The 24,423-nt window shown below is 43.5% G+C and overlaps 1 protein-coding gene across 4 annotated transcripts in view; it reads right to left on the reverse strand.

Moving 5' to 3' along the window:
• LOC132405639 (follistatin-related protein 5-like) overlaps positions 1-24,423 on the reverse strand; it is a 683,401-nt gene that overhangs the window by 42,349 nt on the left and 616,629 nt on the right. For all 4 annotated transcript variants that reach the window (XM_059990615.1, XM_059990616.1, XM_059990614.1 and 1 more), the window contains 2 exons: positions 21,828-21,989; positions 5,626-5,760 (listed from right to left, as the gene is read on the reverse strand). In XM_059990615.1, coding sequence (XP_059846598.1) covers positions 5,626-5,760; positions 21,828-21,989 — 297 coding nt within the window. The remainder of the gene's footprint in view (positions 1-5,625; positions 5,761-21,827; positions 21,990-24,423) is intronic.

A 24,423-nucleotide genomic window follows, 5' to 3' on the forward strand; every position in this document is an offset into this window, starting at 1 on the left:
TAGATTCTCTGAGTCAATAAATCTAACAGCTACTGTCTCTCATATTCTATAAAATTGATCATAATTATTTCAAAACAAAGTTATTCATCCTAGTTATTCATCCTTCCTTAACTGACAATAATCATCTTATAGATTATTGTGGAACGAGAATCTTAAGAAATGATGATGACCTCAAACCTTTCTGGTACGTCGTTCATATATTTCAAAAAATTAAAATAGATACAAGGGTGATATAAAGGTTATAATTCCCTTTCAGAGTTTAATGATCTGCTATTAAATTATTTAAAGTCTCACTGAAAGAATATTAAATTATTCTTAGTTGATCGATGTATAAATGGTAATTTGTCATAAAAGTTCAGTTAATTGACTATTGACTATTCTACTTTAATTTTTATCAGCAATGAAATGTTTAATCAGTTATTTATGAATATGCTGTCTATGAGATTAGGTCTGGCTCCAGACTACTGGAGCCACTGTCAGTCTGTATCAGGCAAATACAATGAAACGGAAAGGAGACAGGATAGATGGCAGGCACTTTACTTAGCAGGATGTAGCTAACACTATCCTGCAAGGACATGTGTAGAGTACAAAATGATGTATTGTGTTGATAGATTCTTGAATGGAGTGCCATTCATCAAGATTTATCAACACCAGGACTCCCACACTATAGAAGGACTGGATGGAAAAGAGTTTGTCAAATATGTTTAGTCAAGTTTCCTTAATCAGAACATAGAAGTCCCAACCAGAGAGAATGTGACACTAAATCTCTTATTAGGGAATGAGGCAGGGCAGGTGACAGAGCTTGTTTAGGCGAACCTTTGCATCCAGTGATAATAATGCCATTAGTTTCAAGGTAACTATGGAAAAGGTCTGGAACTCAGGTTGAGCTTCTAAACTGAAGAAAGGCCAACTCTGATGGTATCAGAAAAGAACTGACAAGTGTGGATTGGGTCAGGTTATTTTCTGGCAAAAGTATTCTTGTTTACCGGGAGACCTTCAAAAGTGAAATTTTGAGAGTACAGAGTTTGTATTTTCCTGTCAGAATAAAAGAAGCAAGGATACAGCATTAGGGAACTATGGTTTTCAAAAGGTAGTGAGGTTCTGGTTAAGGAAAAGAATGAGGTGCAGAGTGGGTGTAGACAGGCAGGAACAAATGAGGAACTTATGTATAAGAAATGCAAGAGAACATTTAAGAAGGAAATCAGGAGGGCTAAAAGAAGCCATGAGGTTGCTGAAGTAGACAAGGTGAAGGAGAATCCTAAGGCTTCTATAGATATATTAAGAGCAAAAGGATAGCAAGAGACAAATGTGGTCCTCTGAAACAGCAGTGTGGTAATATATACATGGAGTTGAAAGAGATGGGGGAAGATCTTAAATTGAATTTTTGTATCTGTATTTACTCAGGAGATGGAAACAGACTCTATTGATCTGACGCAGTACAGCAGCAAGATTGTGGCCCCTATAAAGACTACAGAGGCTGAAAGGTGCTTGCTGCCTTGAGGCAAATTTGGGTGGATAAATCCCCAGGGCCTGACAAGGTGTTCCTTTGGACTTCGTGGGGGCTAGTGCAGGAATTGCAGGGGCCCCAGCAGAGATGTTTTAAAAATCCTTAGCCATGGGTGCTGGAGGATTGGATTTAGCTAATCTTGTTCTGTTGTTCAAGGAACTGTCTAAAAATAAGCCAGGAAATTATAGGGCAGTGAGCTTGTTATCAGTAGTGAGAAAGTTATTGAAAGGTATTCAAATGGTCTGGATATACAGGTATTTAGATAGACAGGGATAGTTAACATGGTTTTGTGTTTGGTGAGTTGTGTCTAATCAATCCTATGGAGTTTTTTTTTCCAGAAAGTTTCCAGGAAGGCTGATGAAGGCAAGGCAGTGGATATTGTTTGTATGGATTTTAGCAGGGCTTTCAACAAAGTCCCACATGGGAATTTGATCAGGCAGGTTGTCACTAGGCATTCAAGATGAGGTATTAAATTGGATTAGTTATTAGTTTCACGGAAGAAGCCAGAGCGTGGTTGTAGATACTTTCCTCTCTGACTGAAGGTTTGTACCTAGGGGAGTACCACAAGAATTGGTGCTGTGTCCATTGTTGTTTGTCATCTATATCAATGATCTCGATGATAACATGGTTAACTTGATCAGCAAGTTTGTGGATGTAGTGGATAGCAAAGAAGACTATCAAAACTTGCAGTGGGGATCTGAACCAGCTGGAAAAATGGGCTGAAAATGGCAGATGGAATTTCATGCAGACAAGTATGAGGTGTTATACTTTGGAATGACCAACCAGGATTGGTCTTATAATGTGAGCAGTAGGGCACTGAGACCTGTGATAGAACAGAGGTATCTGAGAATACTGATACATAATGCCTTGAAAGTGGTATCACAGGTAGATATGGTTGTAAAGAAATCTTTTGACACATTGACCTTCATAAATCAATGCATAGAGTACAGGAGTTGGGATGAAATGTTGAAATTGTATAAGATGCTGTTTAGACCTAATTTGGAGAATTTTGTCCAGATCTGGTCAACTACCTACAGGTAAGATGTAAATAAGATTGAAATAATGCAGAGAAAATTTATAAGGATGTTGCCAGTGCTTGAAAACCTGAGTTATAGGGAAAGGCTGAATAGTTTATTCCCGAGAACGTAGAAGGTTGATGGCAGATGTGAAGGAAGTGTACAAAATGATGAGGTTCATAAAAAGGGTATTTACCAGTAGTCTTTTTCCACTGATGTTGGGTGAGATGAGAACTAGAGGTTATGGGTTAAGCGGAACATGAGGGGAAAATTTTTCACTCAGAGGGTGCTGAGAGGGTGAATTAAACTGCCAGTGCAAGTGGTGAATGTGGGGCCGATTTCAATACTTAAGAGAAGTTTAGATAGGTACATGGATAGGATGGAGTGGGATGAGTATGGAGGGCTGTGGTCCGGGTGCAGGTCGATGGGACTAGACAGATTCAAGGTTCAGCACAAACTCGATGGGCTCATTCTGTGCTGTTGTGTTCTATCAATCTATGACTATAATATCACAAGAGAGTGACTGAAATGAAGAAATTTGCAAGAGGTGGTTGTATGACACAAATGTGTTTAAACAGATCAAAAAGTATTTCCAGTGTTTTTCTGGGTTATTACATATAAATAGATTAAATAAGTCTGCTAAGCTCTTAATGATTTCTTCTGAGCAACTGCTTAAAAACATATTGATGGAAAAATTTTGGTTTAGATAAAATTAACGTTGTGATTTTAAAACAAGCTATTCTAATTGGGCTCATGGAAGCTGTGTGGCATATAACACGTATCATAAGAAGCTTTTAATTTAAATTCTACAGGACCTAAAATTAAGTGAAAAGCCTTCAGGCTTAACAAGTAATAAGAACACAAAGCAATAAATAGAACCATGATACAATACATAGAAGTGCAAATGGCATCTCAGAGGAAGGGATTGTTGACTAGAAGTGTTGTGGAGCCAGTTGGCTTTAATGCTGCTTTGGTGTGCAGTTTGAGTCTAGCCAGCAACTTTGAAGGAAAAAGATTAGTTGGTCCCAGGTCAAGGTATTTCAAAGCTTTTGTTTTGGTGAGTTGAGGGAAGTCTCTTCCATCTTCTGGCCAAACAAAAATTCCCTTCAAAAATTCATTGTGTCATGGAGCTAACAGTAGTCCCCTTTAGAACTTCAATTACGCTGTTAACAACATTCTCTCGAATATTTTTTACAGCTGCACGGACCAACCACTGCCCTGAGCAGGAAATGTTTATATGGACTGAACTGTGTGCAGCATTTAAAATTTTTTTTTGTAATATGCATACTATGAATATTTAGAATGGAAGCTGAAAAATCACATACTTTTGATTTTATTTATTATTTGTAGGGTATAATAAAATACAGTACATCAAAGAAAATCTTTCACGTTTTGTAAACTTTTTTTCTAGCGATGTTCAATTCTAGCTGTGTGGAAACAAAGGCGAGTGCAGGAGCATTTCAGTTACTATACAGCCACACAGCAGCATAGCTTAGAGGGAACAGTAGCTACTCATCACCATGAACAAGTTGCATGGCATTCTTAGTATATGGGCCAGCCAGTTGCTTTGTAAAATGGGACAGTAGTCTTACTACAGCAGGAGCCAACATTGTAGATAAAAGTGGACCCCTGCCTAAAATCATTGGGTGTGCTGTTCCCCTTTTCAAAAGTCCATTTGAAAATTGAAAATGTTAAGTGAGGTTCATCCTCTTGACTTTCAGTTAATGGGAAATAGGAGTTGGACATTTGGGAGAATACCCTTTGAGAAATGAGAGAATTGATAGGAAGAGGAGTTTACAATGCCATTAGTAGATTTAAACAGATCAAACAAAATTTGTTTATGCTGAGATCAGAAACGACATGATGATTTTTGAATGTTATGACACAGGCTATTGAATTTATGAAGTTTAGTTTGGTGTTGGATTGGAGCCTGCCTTGTAGAGCTCTGGAGATATAAAAAGAACAAAATATTCTTTCACTAGTTGCAATGTAGAAGAAGGCAATGTTAAAAATGTTGAGTTGAGGTAGTCTTTGATTTAAGAGATATGGAAAAGGGTGTTTTGTATTTCTGGTCACTGAATTATAGGAAAGATGTCAACAAAATAGAGAGAGTACAGAGGAGATTTACTAGAATGTTACCTGGGTTTTAGCACCTAAGTTACAGGGAAAGGTTGAACAAGTTAGGTCTTTATTCTTTGGAGTGTAGAAGGTTGAGGGGGGACTTGATAGAGGTATTTAAAATTATGAGGGGGATAGATAGAGTTGATATGGATAGGTTTTTTTCCATTGAGCGTAGGGGAGATTCAAACAAGAGGACATGAGTTGAGAGTTATGGGGCAAAAGTTTAGGGGTAACACGAGGGGGAACTTCTTTACTCAGAGAGTGGTAGCTGTGCGGAACGAGCTTACAGTAGAAGTGGTAAAGGCAGGTTCGATTTTGTCATTAAAAAAAAAATTGGATAGGTATATGGACAGGAAAGGAATGGAAGGTTATGGGCTGAGTGCGGGTCAGTGGGACTAGGTGAGAGTAAGCGTTCGGCATGGACTAGAAGGGCCGAGATGGCCTGTTTCCGTGCTGTAATTGTTATATGGTTATATAGTTATTAGAGTTTAGTCACACTGACTTTCTTTTCGTATAATTTGTATTAGATTAATAGACCCTATCATGTTCCTACTTAAATTTTATTATAAAATTCTAATTGAAAAAAATACTTTTTTGAACTGACATTGCTTGGTTTGGCAACCTTATTATTCATCAAATTTGAAAAACCAGTTTTGCTCCCCCCATATTGCTTTCTTTGTATAAAATATTTAAAATTTGCCATGATTAAGACTTACAGGTGTATAGATTTTAGAATTAGTTCTGTTAATTTATGATCAAAGCAACTTTACTAAATTTCAGATTAAAGACTATCTAATTTCAAATAAACTTTCATCAGTTTATTCTGTGTTTGTAGTATTCCAACTCACTGTAGCATTCAGTCCTCTCATGCTAACATCCAAAATAACTAAAAACAGATGTTATTTTGATTATTTTCTTACACCAAATAAGCTTTGGAGAAAGTTCAATCATAACAAGTGGTTTAATGCATTTTAGACATACGAGTCTTTCGAGCTGAATCCTCAACAAAAAGTGAAGAGATATCTTCGTCAACTCCTGCATCATTCTTCGCAATACAAGTATATGCCCCAGTGTCTTCGTATCGTACACTGTTAATATGAATTTCACCTCCATTTGCTGTAATAGAAACACAGAATACAACAAACAAAAATGCACAAAACAATAATTCTGCATTGATGGACACCATTTAGAATCATAACAGCATTTATATAGCATTTTTAATGTAGTAAAGCATCTCGAGATGTTGCACGAGAATAATTCTACTAAAGTTGATACAAAACTATATGAAAAGCTTTTAAGGAAGATAAAAGAAAACTTGGACTATATTTAAAGAATGTATAGAAAGATAAAGGGAATGAAGTGGAAGATTAAAGTGGGAATTCTAGGACTTTACATAGGTTTTGGAATAGCAATTAATTGAAAGAAAGGAATGTACAAAGGGAATATAGGGAACTTGGAGGACAGTTCAAGAAGTTTACTTTGTCATTCCTCAAAGTAATGATTTGACCTGTATGAACAGTATGCAAGACCAGCTTTACACCGTATCTCTGTTCACATGACATAATATTCCAATTCCAGTTCAAGAACTAGAGTTGGTGAAGGCCATATAGTGATTTGAAAGTAATCTTATGAGCTTTAAAATTGAATTGTTAGCTTTTAAAAGTGGGAGCTCGTAACCAGATGTACCTTTACATGACCAAGGACCTGATTTCTTTTTATTTCTTTTCATTGTTTGAAGTGCTGGATTTGATGACATTTTCGGCAAACATCTTTTGAAGAAGTTGCTGACGCCAGTGTTAGAAAGAAAGCGAACTAGCACATAAAACTGAAACTGGGTTAATGATGATATCAGTTAATATGGTCAGCTCTGAACCTTGTTAGATCTCATTAATCTGGGGGAAAACTTGACTCAATTGCCATCAGGACTTTCTGGCTGGTAGCAGTTAGTAAAAAATCAATATGCAGAGAAAATTAAGTTATGTACAAAGTTATCAATGTACTATGTAGGCATTTTAAAGTGGAACTCAATGTTAAGTCTTGCCCTTAAACATAAGGATTATACAAAATCCATATTTATGAACCATAAATTCTCAGCCAGATCTAGTGACAACCCATTGATGTGCAGCAGGTCATGAACCATCTCTAGGAGTTGAAGATCTACAAATTCACAGATCTGTTTTTTCCCACCAGCAGTATTTTAATTCTTTGTTCATTGTGCATGGAATGACATCATTTTCCTTGCTATTTTCCCTTACAGCAGTGCCTGTGACATTTAAGTTACACTGTCCTGAAATGCTTGTCATTGTCTAAATTGCATTAGGAGTTTGAGGAGATTTGGTAGGTAGGTATGTCACCAAAGATTCTAGCAAATTTCTGCAGCTATACGGTGGGGAGCACTATAATGGTTGCTCCAGTGCACAAGATTGTGAGGAGCTGTAGAGGGTTGTAGACTCAACCAGCTCCATCACAGACACAGGCCTCTTTCACATTGAAGTCATCTTCAAAAGTCAGTGCCTCAAGAAGTGGCATCCTTCATCAAGGACTCTCACATCTGGGACATGTCCTTTTCCTCAGGGAGGAGGTAGAGGTGACTGAAGATGCACTCTCTATGTTTCAGTAACACCTTCCTCCTCTTCATAATCAAATTTCTGAATGGTCCACTAACTCATGAATACCTCCTCCATAACCTTCCTTTGCACTACTTATTTATTTTAATTTTTAATGTAACTTGAAAGGAGGTATGGGATCCAAGGGGAAATTGCTTTGTGGATTCAGAACTGGCTTGCCCACAGAAAGCAAAGAGTGGTTGTAGATGGGTCATATTCTGCATGGAGGTCAGTGACCAGTGGTGTGCCTCAGGGATCTGTTCTGGGACCCCAACTCTTCGTAATTTTTATAAATGACCTGGATGAAGAAGTGGCGGGATGGGTTAGTAATTTGCTGATGACACAAAGGTTGGAGGTGTTGTGTGGATAGTGTGGAGGGCTGTCGGTGGATACAGTAGGACATTGATAGGATGCAAAACCGGGCTGAGAAGAGACAGATGGAGTTCAAACCAGGTAAGTGTGAGGTGGTTCACTTTGTTAGGTCAAATATGATGACAGAATATAGTATTAATGATAAGACTCTTGGCAATGTGAAAGATCAGAGGGATCTTGGGGTCCGAGTCCATAGAACCCTCATAGCAGCTGTGCTGGTTGGCTATGTGTTTAAGAAGGCATTTGGTGTATTGGCCTTCATCAATCATGGGATTGAGTTTAGGAGCTGTGAGGAAAGGTTGCAGCTATATAGGATTCTGGTCAGACCCCACTTGGAGTACTGTGCTCAGTTCTGGCCGCCTCACTACAGGAAAGATGTGGAAGCCATAGAAAGGGTGCAGAGGAGATTTACAAGGATGTTGCCTGTTTGGGGAGCGTGCCTTATGAGAATATGTTGAGAGAACTCGGCCTTTTTTCCTTGGAGCGACGAAGGATGAGAGGTGACCTGATAGAGGTGTATAAGATGTTGAGACTCATTGATCGTGCGGATAGTCAGAGGTGTTTTCCCCCAGGGCTAAAATGGCTAGCACGAGAGGGCACAACTGTAAGATGCTGGGAAGTAGGTACAGAGGAGATTTCAGGGGTAAGTTTTTTACGTAGAAACTGGTGAGTGCGTGGAATGGGCTGCCGGTGATGGTGGTGGAGGCAGATATGATAGGATCTTTTAAGAAACTCCTGGACAGGTATATGGAGCTCAGAAAAATAGAGGGCTATAGGTAACCTGAGGTAACTTCTCAGGTAAGTACATGTTCAGCACAGCTTTGTGGGCCGAAGGGCCTGATTGTGCTGTTGGGTTTCTATGTTTCTATGTTTGTAGTACTTCTTATGTGTTGCATTGTAGTGTTGCCACAAACAGCAAATTTCACAACATGTCAGTGATAATAAACCTGATTCTGATGTGCCTGTTTTTGGACTGTTTTAGAACAACTATGAGGAAACCTGAGCCTTTGATGAAAAAACCCTTTGGAAGGGTTTCCTTTACTTCTCTCCTCTCCTTTGGATCCCTGCCCCACAATACTATTTCCTCCCAGCCTTTCATCTCACCCCCAACTCTTTAATCACACTTGCATCTAACAATTTTGCCTTGACCCTCAAATCCCTGGTGGAGATCTAAATTCAGCCTGAATTCTGTCTCCAACATCAGTCCTGACCCCTGCCTCCACAATACACTATCCAACTCCAATAAAACCTCAGTCCAATCTGAGATTGCACTTTTGTGGTAAACTGTCAGATGAATCCATATTTGGGAGTCAGATAGGTATGTGAGGGCTTCTATTGATGGGGAGGGTAGGCGAAGCATTCAAACGGGGAAAGAGATATGCTCATTAGGCCACTGTGCAGTCTCTTCTGTAGATGAGGCAGATGTGGGATGCTCTTGCTCCTATGTACCCAAGGCTCCATTGTGATTTTACTGAACGTGTCAATGAGGTTCTCAGTACCACTCCGAATTCTCTTTTTCTGCCTTTAGTGTTCATCAGCCAGAGACTTCTGGGAGTTGATGGGAAAACTGCATTTCTTCAAGGAAGTTTTGAGTCTAATGTTTAGTCTTCTGATAACTTGGTAATCTCCTCCCACAACATTGGTTTTGGGAGCCTGGTGTATGGCATACAAATAACTGAGTGTAAACAGAGCTGGGAAGACATGGTTTTGAAAGTCCTTCCAGTGAATTTTGAGGACTTTGCAAAGGTAGTGTTGGTGTTGTTATTTCAGCAAAGGCTGCTTTTAGCAGTCCAGGTCTTAGAAGTGTAAAAAAGAGCAGCTATCAGTGCTGTTCAGCTCATTGTTTTGTGCTCGATTCAAAGTATTTAAAGATTGAAGATCAGCTTCAGTTGTCACTGCATATCGACACATACAGTGAAATGCATTGTTTGTGGCATGAATGTAGTGGAGGGAACCCACAATAAACACAATGCTTCTGGTGCCAACATAGCAAGCCCTCAAATTACGAACCCTAACACATATGTCTCTTCAAATACCTTTTTCATTAATTGAGCAATGTCTGCATTGCCAACTTTTAAGGTACAGTAGTGGTCAATTTCATCACTGAATTTTGCCTTGGTGAGAGTTGGTTCTTGAGATATCAGATGTGGTCCATTATTAGGCAGGACTTCTTTTCAGAGCGGGCAGCGGAGTCCGTGGAAGCAGAGTCCTGGGCTTTGGCTAAGTGGGCTTCAGCGTAAGGGGACTTTGGTAAGCTTGTGTGATTGCTCGCTGAGGGGTAGAAGGTAAGGTCGCTAGGTGCTTTTTAGACATTCTATTAATCCAGTTCAGGTATGGGGGAGACAGTCAGAGCAGTGGTGTGCTCCGTATGCAGTATGTGGGAGGTCAGGGTCAACACAGTTGTCCCTGATGACCACACCTGCAAAAGGTGCGTCCAGCTGCAGCTCCTATCAGCCCGAGTTAGGGAGTTGGAGCAGGAGCTGGATGAACTACGGATCATTCGGGAGGTGGAGGCAGAGATAGATAGGAGTTATCAGGAGGTAGTCACACCAAAAAACCAAGAAATAGGCAGATGGGTGACGGTCCAGAGAGGCAGGGGGAGCAGGCAGAGAGAGCAGAGCACCCCTGCGGCCATTCCCATTAACAATAAGTATACCGTACTGGATACTGTTGATGGGGATGACCTACCAGGAATGAGTTGTAGTGGTCCTGCCTCTGGCACAGAGGTTGAACCCTCAACTAGAAAGGGGAGGAGGGAAGAGAAGAGAGCGATAGTTTTAGGGGACTCTATAGTTAGGGGGGCAGATAGGAGATTTTGTGGGGCAGATCGGGAGTCTCGGATGGTATGTTGCCTCCCTGGTGCCAGGGTCCGGGACATCTCAGATCGGGTGCAGGCTATTCTTGAGAGTGAGGGCATGAACCCAGATGTAGTGGTCCATGTAGGGACCAATGATGTAGGTAAGGTGAGTGAGGGAGTCCTGCTTAGAGAGTTCAGGGAGTTAGGAGTGAAGCTGAAAGGCAGGACCTCCAGGGTGACAATCTCGGGATTGCTTCCTGTGCCACGTGCGAGTGAGGCAAAGAATAGAATGATTATGCACATTAATACGAGGCTGAGAGCATGGTGCAGGAAGGAAGGGTTCAGGTTTTTGGATAATTGGTCTTTGTTCCAGGGACATTGGGATCTGTTTCGAAGGGATGGTCTACATCTGAACCGGAGGGGTACTAACATTCTTGCAGGAGTATTTGCCAGTGCTGCTCGGGGGGGGGGGGGGGTTTAAACTAGATGTGCAGGGGGCAGGGATCCAGAGGGTTGGTCAGAAGGTGCATGGGGTTAAATGTGTACAAGGTCTGGGTGATCTTGAGAAGGTCATCAAAATTCAGGGTGCAATTTGCCCGATGGAAGTTCAAGGAGCTGGGTTAGGTACAGTAGACAGTGTTTTAAGCAAAGAGAGGAGGAATGGGCTAAGAATTCTATACTTGAATGCGCGTAGTGTCAGAAATAAGACAGATGAGCTTGAAGCTCAGATGAAAATGGGGAACTACGATATTGTTGGGATAACAGAGACATGGCTGCAAGGGGATCAGGCCTGGGAATTGAGTGTACCAGGGTATACGTGCTATCGTAGAGACAGAAATATGGGAAGGGGGGGTGGGGTGGCCCTGTTGGTGAGGAATGAGATTCTGTCCTTAGCAAGAGGTGACTTGGGAACAGGGGAAGTAGAGTCTGTGTGGATTGAGCTGAGGAACAGTAAGGGTAAAAAGACCCTAATGGGTGTTGTGTACAGGCCCCCAAACAGTAGCGTGGATATTGGGTACAAGTTGATTAGGGAGTTAACATTGGCATGTGCTAAAGGTAATGCAGTCGTTATGGGAGATTTCAACATGCAGGTGGACTGGGAGAATCAGGTAGGTGCTGGACCCCAGGATAGGGAGTTTGTGGAGTGTCTAAGGGATGTATTTTTGGAACAGCTTGTGCTTGAGCCAACCAGGAACGAGGCTATTTTGGACTTGGTGATGTGTAATGCACAGGAATTGATAAGTGATCTTGAAGTAAAGGAGCCATTAGGAAGTAGTGATCATAACATGATAAGTTTTTATCTACAACTTGAGAGGGATAAGGGCAGATCAGAGGTGTCAGTGTTGCAATTAAATAAAGGAGACTACGGAGCCATGAGGGAAGAGCTGGCCAAAGTTAAATGGGCGGATGCCCTGGCAGGAAAGACAGTGGATCAGCAGTGGCAGATATTCTTGGGCATAATACAAAAGATGCAAATGCAGTTCATTCCAATGAGAAGGAAGGATTCAAAGAGGGGGAAGGGGCCACAGTGGTTGACAAAGGAAGTCAGAGATTGTATAGCATTAAAGAAAAAGAAGTATGACAGGGCTAAGATGAGTGGGAATACAGATGATTGGGAAAGTTTTAAGGAACAGCAGATCTTAACTAAAAAAGCAATACGGAGAGAAAAAATCAGGTATGAGCTCAGACTAGCCAGGAATATAAAAGGGGATAGCAAAAGCTTTTTTAGCTATGTGAAGAGAAAGAAGATAGTTAAGAACAATGTTGGCCCCTTGAAGAATGAATTGGGAGAAATTGTTATGGGAAACAGGGAAATGGCAACAGAATTTAATGCATACTTTAGATCTGTCTTCACCAGGGAGGACACAAGCAATCTCCCAGATGTATGGATGGGCCAGGGTCATAAGATATCAGAGGAATTGAGACAGATTGACATTAGAAAAGAAACTGTGATGAGTAGACTGGTAGGACTGAAGGCTAATAAATCCCCGGGTCCAGATGGCCTGCATCCGAGGGTTCTAAAAGAGGTGGCTCAGGAAATTGCGGATGCATTGGTAATCATTTTCCAATGTTCCTTAGATTCAGGATCAGTTCCTGAAGATTGGAGAGTGGCTAATGTTATCCCACTTTTCAAGAAGGGAGGGAAGGAGAAAACGGAGAACTAACGCCCTGTTAGCCTAACATCAGTCGTGGGGAAGATGCTTGAGTCCATTATTAAGGACGAAATAGTGGCACATCTTGATGGCAGAAATAGGATTAGGCCGAGCCAGCATGGATTTACCAAGGGCAAATCATGCTTGACTAATCTGTTGGAGTTTTTTGAGGGTGTAACAAGGATGTTAGACGAGGGTAAGCCAGTAGATGTTGTGTACCTAGATTTTCAGAAGGCATTCGATAAGGTGCCACATAGGAGATTGGTGAGTAAAATCAGAGCTCATGGCATTGGGGGCAGGGTTTCAACATGGATAGAAAACTGGTTGGCAGATAGAAAGCAAAGGGTAGCAGTGAATGGGTGTTTCTCAGACTGGCTGGAGGTGACTAGTGGGGTACCACAGGGCTCTGTATTGGGACCACAGCTCTTTACGATTTATGTCAATGATTTAGATGAGGGCATTGAAAACTATATCAGCAAGTTTGCTGACGATACTAAACTGGGTGGCAGTGTGACATGCGAAGAGGACGTTAGGAGAATACAGGGAGACTTGGATAGGCTGAGTGAGTGGGCAGATACTTGGCAGATGTCATTCAATGTGAATAAATGTGAAGTTATCCACTTTGGAAGCTGGAACAAGAGGGCAGAGTATTGTCTGAACGGTGTCGAGTTAGGTAAGGGAGAAATGCAAAGAGACCTAGGAGTCCTAGTTCACCAGTCAATGAAGGTGAATGAGCAAGTGAAACAGGCAGTGAAGAGGGCAAATGGAATGTTGGCCTTTGTTACAAGGGGAATTGAATACAAGAGCAAGGATGTCCTTTTGGATTTGTACAGGGCCCTGGTGAGACCACACCTGGAATATTGTGTACAGTTTTGGTCTCCAGGTTTAAGGAAGGACATTCTGGCAATTGAGGAAGTGCAGCGTAGATTCACTAGGTTGATTCCTGGGATGGCAGGGCTGTCTTACGCAAAGAGATTGGAGAGATTGGGCTTGTACACGCTGGAATTGAGGAGATTGAGAGGGGATCTGATTGAAACGTTTAAGATAATTAAAGGATTTGATAGGATTGAGGCAGGAAATATGTTCCAGATGTTGGGAGAGTCTAGTACCAGAGGGCATGGATTGAGAATAAGAGGTCAGTTATTTAAAACAGAGTTGAGGAAGAGCTTCTTCTCCCAGAGAGTTGTGGAGGTGTGGAATGCAATGCCTCGGAAGACGGTGGAGGCCAATTCTCTGGATGCTTTCAAGAAGGAGCTAGATAGATATCTGATGGATAGGGGAATCAAGGGATATGGGGACAAGGCAGGGACTGGGTATTGATAGTGAATGATCAGCCATGATCTCAGAATGGCGGTGCAGACTCGAGGGGCCGAATGGTCTACTTCTGCACCTATTGTCTATTGTCTATTAGCAAGGTAGGACACTAGTAAGGCTTCCTTCCTGGTTATATCCAGGTGTGTTTAAGTACTTATGTTTTTGTGCAAAGAATGTGGGGCCCACATACATCCTGAGCACATGTCTAGTTGGAAATGTTAATTCAAACTCTGCCAGACTGGACTAAAAATAAACTCCATATCTGTCTCATTGCATAGTGGTGTAGCGATGTACTACATACAGAGCTAGAGATGACACGCAGTCAGTAAGTCATTTCGAGGCGAGTTTATTCAAACTTTGTGGCACTGGCATTTCATCCCTAGCGCACACCCTCTCCGAGTGGAAATGACGTCAGAGGTGCATTACCCAAGTCTCTCCCTGCACGCTGGCTATTTGTGAGCTGGTTCGCCTGCGCAGAAAGTGGGCCACCACATAACCCCCCCCCCACCCCAGAACCAGCGATACACCCCACAATGTCCACAGTCTGGATCAGCCTCTGTTTGGGAGGTCTGCCTCTGCGCCGCGGTGTCCGAATCTTGACCAGCTGCGCCAAGTCCACATGGGCTGATTTGAGTCGGTCCACCGTGAAAACCTCCTCTTGCCCCCCAATGTCCAGAACGTACGTGGATCCGTTGTTGTTGACCACCTTGAAAGGCCCCTCGTACAGCCGCTGTAGCGGTGCCCAGTGTCCACCCCTTCGTACAAACACAAACTTACGGTCCTGCAGGTCTTTGGGTACATGGGTCGGGGTCCGTCCATGCTGTGAAGTTGGCATGGGGGCCAGGTTGCCGAGCCTTTCGCGTAGTCTGTCCAGGACTGCTGCGGGTTCTTCCTCTTGCCCCCTTGGGGCTGGTATGAACACTCCTGGGATGGCCAGGGGTGTGTTGTACACCAAATCGGCCGACGAGGCATGCAGATCCTCCTTGGGCACTGTGCGAATTCCAAGCAGGACCCAGGGAAGCTCGTCCACCCAGTTAGGTCCTCTCAGGCGGGCCATGAGAGCTGACTTCAAGTGACGGTGGAAGCGTTCCACTAGTCCATTCAACTGTGGATGGTAGGCAGTCGTGTGGTGTAGCTGCGTTCCCCACAGGCTGGCCACAGCTGACCACAGGCTGGAGGTGAACTGGGCACCTCTGTCGGAAGTAATGTGGGCTGGTACCCCGAAACGTGCTACCCAGGTTGCAATCAGTGCTCGGGTGCAAGATTCGGCAGATGTGTCAGTGAGCGGGACCGCCTCTGGCCACCTCGTGAACCGGTCTACCATAGTTAGGAGGTACCGCGCTCCTCTGGACACTGGTAGGGGGCCCACAATATCCACATGAATGTGGTCGAACCTCCGGTGGGTGGATTCAAACTGCTGTGGCGGGGCTTTAGTGTGCCACCGCACCTTGGCTGTTTGGCACTGAGCGCATGTTCTGGCCCATTCACTGAACTGCTTGCGAAGTCTGTGCCTCACGAACTTGCTGGAGACCAGCTGGACGGTTGTCCTGATAGATGGGTGTGCCAAACCATGTATGGAGTCGAAAACTCGCCGCCTCCAGGCTGCCGGGACGATGGGGCGAGGTTGGCCGGTAGCCACGTCGCACAGGAGGGTCCTCTCACCTGGGTCTACGAGAAAGTCCTGCAGCTGCAAACCCGAGACTGCGGTCCTGTAGCTGGGCATCTCGTCGTCTGCCTGCTGCGCCTCCGCCAGTGCTGCATAGTCCACCCCCAGGGACAGGGCCTGGACAGCTGGTCGGGAGAGTGCGTCCGCCACGACGTTGTCCCTTCCCGAGACATGCTGGATGTCCGTCGTGTACTCAGAGATGTAGGACAGATGTCTCTGCTGGCGAGCTGACCAGGGATTGGACACCTTTGTGAACGTGAAGGTCAATGGTTTGTGGTCTGTGAACACGGTGAACAGCCTGCCTTCTAAGAAGTATCTGAAATGCCAGATTGCCAGACACAGTGCTAACAGCTCCCAGTCGAAAGAACTGTACTTGGGTTCCAGTGGTTGTAGGTGTTTGCTGAAGAACGCCAGGGGTTGCCAGTGTCCCTCGATGAGCTGCTCCTGCACCCCACCGAATGCTGTGTCAGATGCGTCCACTGTGAGCGCGGTCGGAACGTCCATTCTGGAGTGCACCAGCATCGCGGCATCTGCCAAGGCTTCCTTAGCTTTAACGAAAGCGGCTGCGGCCTCCTCATCCCAAGTAATGTCCTTGCCTTTACCTGACATCAGGGTGTACAAAGGGCGTATGATGTGGGCTGCTGAGGGGAGGAAACGGTGGTAGAAGTTCACCATACCAACTAACTCCTGCAGGCCTTTGACCGTGTTGGGCTGGGCAAAGTGGCGGATCGCGTCTACCTTGGCGGGCAGAGGTGTTGCCCGTCTTTGGTAATCCTGTGGCCCAGGAAGTCAATGGTATCGAGACCGAACTGGCATTTGGTCGGGTTGATTGTGATTCCGAAATCACTCAGGCGGGAGTAGAGCTGGCGGAGGTGGGACAGATGCTCCTGGCGACTATTGCTGGCTATAAGGATGTCGTCCAAATAGATGAACGCAAAGTCCAGGTTGCGTCCCACCGTGTCCATTAGCCGCTGGAACGTCTGTGTGGCATTCTTCAGGCCGAACGGTATTCAGAAGAACTCGAACAGGCTGAACGGGGTGATGAGTGCTGTTTTGGGGATGCCTTCAGGGTGCACCGGGATTTGATGGTATCCCCAGACGAGGTCTACTTTGGTAAAGTTTCTTGCCCCGTTCAGGTTTGCTGCAAAGTCCTGTATGTGCAGCACGGGGTAGCAATCTGGAGTGGTAGCCTCGTTCAGTCTGCGGTAGTCGCCGCATGGTCTCCTACCCTCGGCTGCTTTGGGCACCATGTGCAGGGGGGAGGCCCATGGGCTGTCGGACCTCCGTACGATCCCCAATTCCTCCATCCTCTTGAACTCCTCCTTCACCAGGCGGAGCTTTTCCAGGGGGAGCCTTCGTGCGCGGGCGTAGAGGGGTGGTCCCTGGGTCGGAATGTGGTGCTGTACCCCATGTCTGGGCATGGCTGCCGTGAACTGTGGTGCCAGAATCGATGGAAAGTCCACCAGGATTCTGGTGAATTAGTTGTCCAACAGCGTGATGGAGTCCAGGTGTGGGGCCGGCAACTTGGCTTCACCCAGGGAGAATGTCTGGAAAGTCTCGGCATGTACCAGTCTTTTCCCTTGCAAGTCGACCAGCAGGCTGTGAGCTCGCAAGAAGTCCGCCCCCAGGAGTGGTTGGGCCATGGCGGCTAGTGTGAAGTCCCACATGAACCGGCTGGTGCCGAACTGCAGCTGCACTGAGCGGGTGCCGTAGGTCCGTACCATGCTGCCGTTTGCGGCCCAGGGTGGGTCCTGGCTTCCTGTTGTGGGTGTTGTACCCCGTTGGGGGCAAGACGCTGATTTCTGCTCTGGTGTCGACCAAGAAGCGGCGTCCTGACTGTTTGTCCCAGATGTACAAGAGGCTGTCCTGGTGGCCAGCTGCCATAGCCATTAGTGGCTGCTGGCCCTGGCCCTTGCAGGGTGGGCAACAACAGCGGGCTTCTGTGCCCCACCGCTGGTGGTAGAAACACCACTGTTCACTGTTCTCCTCACTCCTACCTCTGTGTTGTGTTCTCCCCCCTGCTGGTCCTGGTCTGGTCTGCTGTTGGCTGCTTGGCCTGGTAATCTGACCGATGGACGCCACGCTCTCCCTCTTGGCTTTCCACAGCATGTCTGCCCAGGCCGCCACCTTCCGGGGGTCACTGAAATCTGCGTTGGCCAGCAGCAGAAGTATGTCCTTGGGCAGCTACTTTAGGAATGTCTGCTCGAACATGAGGCAAGGCTTGTATCCGTCAGCCAAGGCCAGCATCTCGTTCATCAATGCTGATGGCAGTCTGTCTCTCAAACCGTCCAGGTGAAGCAGGCGGGCACCCCGCTCACACCGTGAGAGGCCAAAGGTCCCAATGAGCAGCGCTTTGAATGCTTCATATTTGCCTTCTTCTGGGGGCGACTGTATGAAATCCTCAACCTGAGTGGCCGTCTCCTGGTCAAGGGCGCTCACCACGTGGTAGTAACGCGTGGAATCAGAGGATATCTGCTGAATCTGGAACTGGGCTTCTGCTTGGCTAAACCACACGTGTGTTCGTAGCGTCCAGAGCTTTTAGTGAAACTGCCTGAACAGATGAAGAGTCGGTCATCTTTGGTCCAAATCCCATTTGGACCGTTGGGGTCACAAATGTAGTGATGTACTACATACAGAGCTAGGGACAACGACACACAGTCGGTAAGTCGTTTCGAGACTAGTTTATTCAAACTTCACGGCGCTGGCATTTCATCCTTAGTGCCCGCCCTCTCCAGGCGGAAATGACGTCAGAGGTGCATCACCAAAGTCTCTCCCCGTGCGCTGGCTATTTGTGAGTCGGTTTGCCTGCGCAGAAAGTGGGTCGTCACAGTGGATTGGATTTTGGTCAATTTTTGTACAGGTTACCTGAATTCTGTTTTAAATTGACACCAAGATCATTTGCAAAATTAGATGCTTTTAATTGTTAATGTTCTTTTTGGGTGACAGTTCATTGTGTTTATGGAGATATACAATTATGCGCCAATGACTTCCCCTTCCTACAAATGATTGTTTACGGTTGAATGTCATTTTAGAAGATGTGACCATTCATAGTTGGTGCTCAGGCCCTTTTGGATAACAGTAATGCCTGTTTATATCAGAAAGAGGAAGGCATTTTTATTGTTAAATATTTGTTTTAAATATGCATGTGTGCACAGAATTAGAATGCTGGGTGTACTAATTCAAGCGGATTAATTGTGTGACAAATGTGGCCATTGATTGTCAGAAGTTAAATATTTTTAAATCCACCTGATAGTCTGGTCATTAAAAGGAGCGAGCAGGGAGGACATGGGAGAGAGCCACAGGAAGCAGCAATCAGCTCTCATTCACCTCATGGAGACTGCAGCAGAGCTCAAAGCAGTGTCACGTGGCAGCAGAGGCAGCTGAATGACAAGTATCAATCAGGTAGGTGTTTTCTATTTAACCTTTCAGGGGAATTATATTGAAGTAAGTAGTGTTTAAGGTAGAAAGGTTCCTCAATATAAACGGAACTCTAAGCTGAAGAGGGTAATTAAATATTGAGTCTGAAAGTATGCCAGGAAAGTTTGACCCTGTGGAAATGCTCCTCCTGCAACATATGGGAAATCTGGGAGATATTCAGTGTTCCTGTTGTGTTCTCCTGCAATTCCTGCACAGCTTAAGTGGCAAATGGACTCACTGCGGAGATCCATAGTACAGAACACTTTGTGGAGAGAATATTTACTTTTAACTTACTGAGATACAGCATAGGATAGGCCCAGCAATCCCCTGACCATGGGATAATTTACAATTAACCTTCCAACCGGTATGTCTTTGGACAGTGGGAGGAAACTGAGGCACCTGGAGGAAACGCACACAGTCATGGGGAGAAAATTCAAACTCCTTACAGGCAGCAGAGGGAATTAAACCCTGGTCACCTGCACTGTAATCGGTCACATTGTAAACACTGGATATACAAGTGGAAAAGTGAAATGTGACCACCAGGAAGAGCAATAGATGAAAGCAGGTACTTCAGCAGATATTGGTGGCAATTGTCCGTGCTCTCTCTCTCTCTCTCTCTCTCTCTCTCTCTCTCTCTCTCTCAAACAGGTGGATCATACTGGATACTGTTGAATAGTCTCTTAGGAAAGTGCCATGATTTACACCAGAAAGCTATAGTGACATGGGATCAATGGCATGAAGGAGCATATGCTTTGATTGTGAATAAGACAGGGGAATGGTATGTTATTTTCCTGGAGTAAAGCTCAGGGAGGTGTCAGAGTGGCTGCAGGGCACTTTAAAGGGAAAGATGAACAGCCAGTGATTGTGGCATGAATTGTGAAACTGTAGTACCAATAATATGGGTAGAAAAAGCGATAAGGTCCTGAAACTTAATTTTGGGAATTAGGGAGTGGGTTAAATAGCAAGGCTTGCCCTCAACTGCTTTGAAAGGTAAGGGAGGAAATCGATAGAGCTCTGATGGAGGTATTTAGATCTTAGGTAGTCGCAGATGAAGACGCTAGATGACTGGAAGACAAGAATGTGGAACAATTATTCAAGAAAGACAGGGCAAACAGGGATAAGCTAGGGGACTGCAGGCCAGTTAGTCCAAAATCAGTGATAGGGAAATGGCTGGAAAACATTCCGAGGGATAGGTTAGTCAGAACCTATCTTCTGTGGGAAATCCTGTCTAATAATTTAACTGAGCTTTTCTGAAGAGGTAATTAAATACATTGAGGAGGGCAATATGGTTTATACGGGCTTCAGTAAGGCCATTGACAAGGTCCCAATTGGAATGTAGGTTCAAAAGGTTAGATCACATGGGGTCCAAGGAAATTGGCAAAATGGATCTTGAACTGGTTTAGTAATAGAAAACCAAGGGTGACAGTGAAGGTTCAAAGGTTCATTTTATTATCAAAGTATGTATGCTAAATGCAACTCTCAGATTTGTCTTTGAGGGTTGCTTTGGAATTGAAAGTCGGTGACCAGTACCATAAGGATCAGTGCCAGGACTCTTGCTGTTACATACATTAATAGCTTAGATATGAATGTAAGAGATAAGTTAGCACATGACAGAAAAATTGGTGGTGGTATTGAAAGTGAGGTGGATGATCTAAGGTCTCAAAACTTATCACCTGGTCCTTTGGGCAGATAAAAAGAAAGAGAATTTAATTTTGATGCATGAGATTATACATCTTGGGATGTCAATTGAGGAAAGTACATATCCCATGAAATGTAGGGCCTAGAGAGTATTGAGGAACAACGGGACTTTGGTGCTCAAATCCAATGATTCTGAAGGTTGCAGCACAGGTAGATAGGCTGGTGAAGATTGGATGTTTTCCCTATTAGATATTGCACAGAATAGGTAAAAGCATGTTAGTATTTATAAAAAGTTGCTTTGGTCACAGTTGGTCACCATAATATAGAAGGGTTATATTGCATGGAGAGGGTGCAGAGGAGATTTACAAGGAAGGAGAATTTCACTTTGAAGAAGAGATATCAACATACCCAAGGATATGAATGTACCCTACCTTGGTAAATTGCATTACGAAGTACTCATTTTCTGTCTCCTCCACTTCTGCTGGATCCGGGCATTAATTCCCTCTCTCGTCCTTGAGCAGTCCCATCCTTTCCCCAGCTACCTTCTTGTGTTTAATGTATGTATAAAATGCCTTGGGATTTTCCTTAATCTTTTTCACTAAGGACATTTCATGGTACCTTTTAGCCCTCCTGATCTGCTGTTCACGTAATTTCCAGCTTCCTTTGTATTGCTCAAGAATCCAATCTCAGTCTTTCTAAATCTGATGCATGTTTTATGTTAGCCCAGAATTCTGACCAGCTCACCCCACATGTCAGATGCAGTCTTACCCAATGGCAGCTGCCCCAGTCTACTCTTCCCAGATTCTGTTGTAATTAGCCTGCACTCAAATTAATACCTTTTGCCAAAGCAGATCTTTATTATGTCAGACTGATTATCTGACGTAAAACTCCTATAAAACAACTTGAAGCCTTTGACTAATAAGTCTCGAACAAAAGTTTTTAGTCCAAATGATCTGAATAATTATTCATGGCAAAACAGATTTTATGCTCAGTAATCAAGCTGTTGCTGTTGGGAGCTTGCCAATGCAGAAAAATAGTATAGTTATAGAATTTGCCTGTTATAGTAAGTCTGTAGCTTTTGCCTGTATAATCAGTTATTGAGCCTCACAAGACATTAAACTTGTGAAATGCTTTACTAAGTTTTGAAGAGGTAAAGTGCTATATAAAAGCAAATATCACTGTATTCAAGAATGCATAATGCGGGTGGAATTAGATACTACCTAGCAGCACAAGTTGATTAGGCAAAGTTGAAGTAATATCTAAACCATTTTTCAGCCAGGTAATTTTTGGGTTGGGGATTCCATCCGCATGGCATCTCAAACTTGTAGCCACACCGGGCTCTTGTGCCTGGCTCTCTGGGTACACTCTGATCACTGGAGGGACTATCAGTGGGGAAAAAAAAGAGAGAATACTTCAGTAAGTATCAATTATAATCATCAATCATAAAAGTAAATAAAAACTATCCATGAACTGCAGCCAGAGATTGTGACTGAACAACATTATGTCAATAAAAGTTAACTTGAAAGTAATTATTCTTTCATCTGTTTTACAAAGTTCTTTATTGATTTTTTAAAAATGTTCATCTATATAGCTGTGCTGGAGTGTTTTTTATGCTTTTAAATATTCCTTTGTGATTTGTATGGTATTTACCATTGGCTGGCATAACTAATTAGAGGAATTCTTTGTTCACTTATAAATTTTGCATTAGAAATGTATACATAAACCAGGATAGTGTTAGTAATTCTTGTCCCACCAGAAGGTATGTGCTGGGACATGATAAATGCCCTTTTTATACCATTTCCGGTTTTCCTCGGTTAACTTCAGTGAAAATCAAATGGTACTTAAAATATGTGATTGATCCAGACCCGTCAGTATCCTGCTGCGGAGTAAGTTAAAATATTCTCCTTGTCAAAATGGAGCTGTTTTTTTTCATCAAAACATGTCAAAATAGGAGAAATCCTTTTTGTAGGAGCTAAACAAGATGATCACAGAGGATTATATAGAATACTGAGCTCAGAAACAGGTTGAACTAATGCATGCAGGTGTGATTATTCTTCACTTGATACTTCTCAAAGCAATAACTGCAGGCACAAGCATCAGGGAAGAGGTAATTTTCATTTAATTTTGATGTAAATTGATTTCAATTTAATTATCTTCTAGATTTTCTATATTTTAATCATTTAATTCAAATGTATTTAAAAGTTTTAATAGTTTTGAGTGTCTATGAATGCTTGAGCATCTCAGAGATATTCACAAACCTCTTTGACAACAGGTAAACATAGGGTAGATCTTAATCAGTATTTGAACTCAGCTACTCTGGCAGCAGCACTTAAATGTTCTGTCCAGAAAGGACAGGTACTGATTTCACCAGTTAGATTTTCAAGCTGTTTTCCTGTACAAGATTATAACTGGAGACCCACTGTGGTATGAGACCAGTTGGCAAGACCATATCTTCCTAACCATTAAGATTTAGACATTCTTGAGGGATGTGTGTCAAATGCAGGCACCATGGGACAAGCTTAGGTGGGCCTTTTAGTCAGCAAGGGCAAGTTTTGCCAGAGGGCCTGTTCCTATGCTGTATGGCTCTGTGATTAGTCACTGTGCTGTGAAGGACAACTGAGGAGGGTAAACTTGTGCCAAACCGGTATCAATGAAGTGCAGCAGGAAAAAAATAACATGCAGATGGGAAAGGATGTAATTTTTTGTTTGACTTTTTACAATTCCTAAAAATAATTTATCAATTGAAATAAAGAGGCTGCTCATTTTGCTGGCCAAAGAGCTCTGTTGGTATTGAATAATATATTATGACCATGTTGTGAAAATGAATTTATTACAAGACTTATACACAAGTAGATGTTAGAAATACTGAGCAACACACACAAAATGCTGTAGGGAGGAACTCAGCAGGTGGCGAATAAACATTTGATATTTCAGGCTGAGGTGCTTCATCAGGACTATCCTGATGAAAGGTCTCATCCTTCATTATAAACAACACAAGGAAAGGTAGGAAAATAGATTGTTCAAAGGTTCATTGATTATCAAAGTATATAACTCTAAAAGTTTTCATTTCTCTGGGTAGCCATGAAACCAAGTAAGAAGAGAAAGGCAGCATGACTATCAATCCCCCAAATTCAATCTCGCTGCAAAAGAAAAAGAACAAAAATGGAACGGGCATATCAATCCGCAGATTCGTTCTCCTGAACAAAAACAAGCAAAACGGAACAGGCACATCGACCCCTCCAAATCCCTCCTCTCACACAGAACAAAAATGATCAAAGCAGATGAGGCACATTGACCTCCCAAATCCCTCCGTCTGCCCAAAAAAAATGAACAAAATGGATCAGGCACATTGATCTCCAAATCCCCCTCTCTGCATGAGACAAACGAGAAGACCAGGCAAGGAAATACAGAATAAAGAAACTGTAAGACTGAAGAAAAGTGTCTGTAGTTAAAGTCCACAACCAACACACAGAAGAAACCTGGCACCACTCTTTGGGCGCAGTGGCAGGCTCTTCCCTCTCTGATATAGAGCAACTGATCAAAAGGCAAGCAGCTGGCGCTCTCCTCCTGCACTTGCTTCAATCACCCTCCTAAGTATGAACAATGGAAGCTATATTTGAAAAAATAGAGCCAAACATCGGCTTGCGGTCTGTCCTGCAGCCTGCCCGCTACAAGGTTCGGTCACGCTGCCTCTACCTCCTAAAATCCCCTTGGAGACTGTAGAGTGCTGGAACACCCAAATGATCTCCAAACTTCCGTGATTGCCTTGAAGTTTCAATTGTCCTTGTCACTTCAACTGGTGAACAACAAAAGCTA

Source organism: Hypanus sabinus, chromosome 15 (assembly GCF_030144855.1).
Source record: "Hypanus sabinus isolate sHypSab1 chromosome 15, sHypSab1.hap1, whole genome shotgun sequence".
NCBI classification, from domain to species: domain Eukaryota; kingdom Metazoa; phylum Chordata; class Chondrichthyes; order Myliobatiformes; family Dasyatidae; genus Hypanus; species Hypanus sabinus.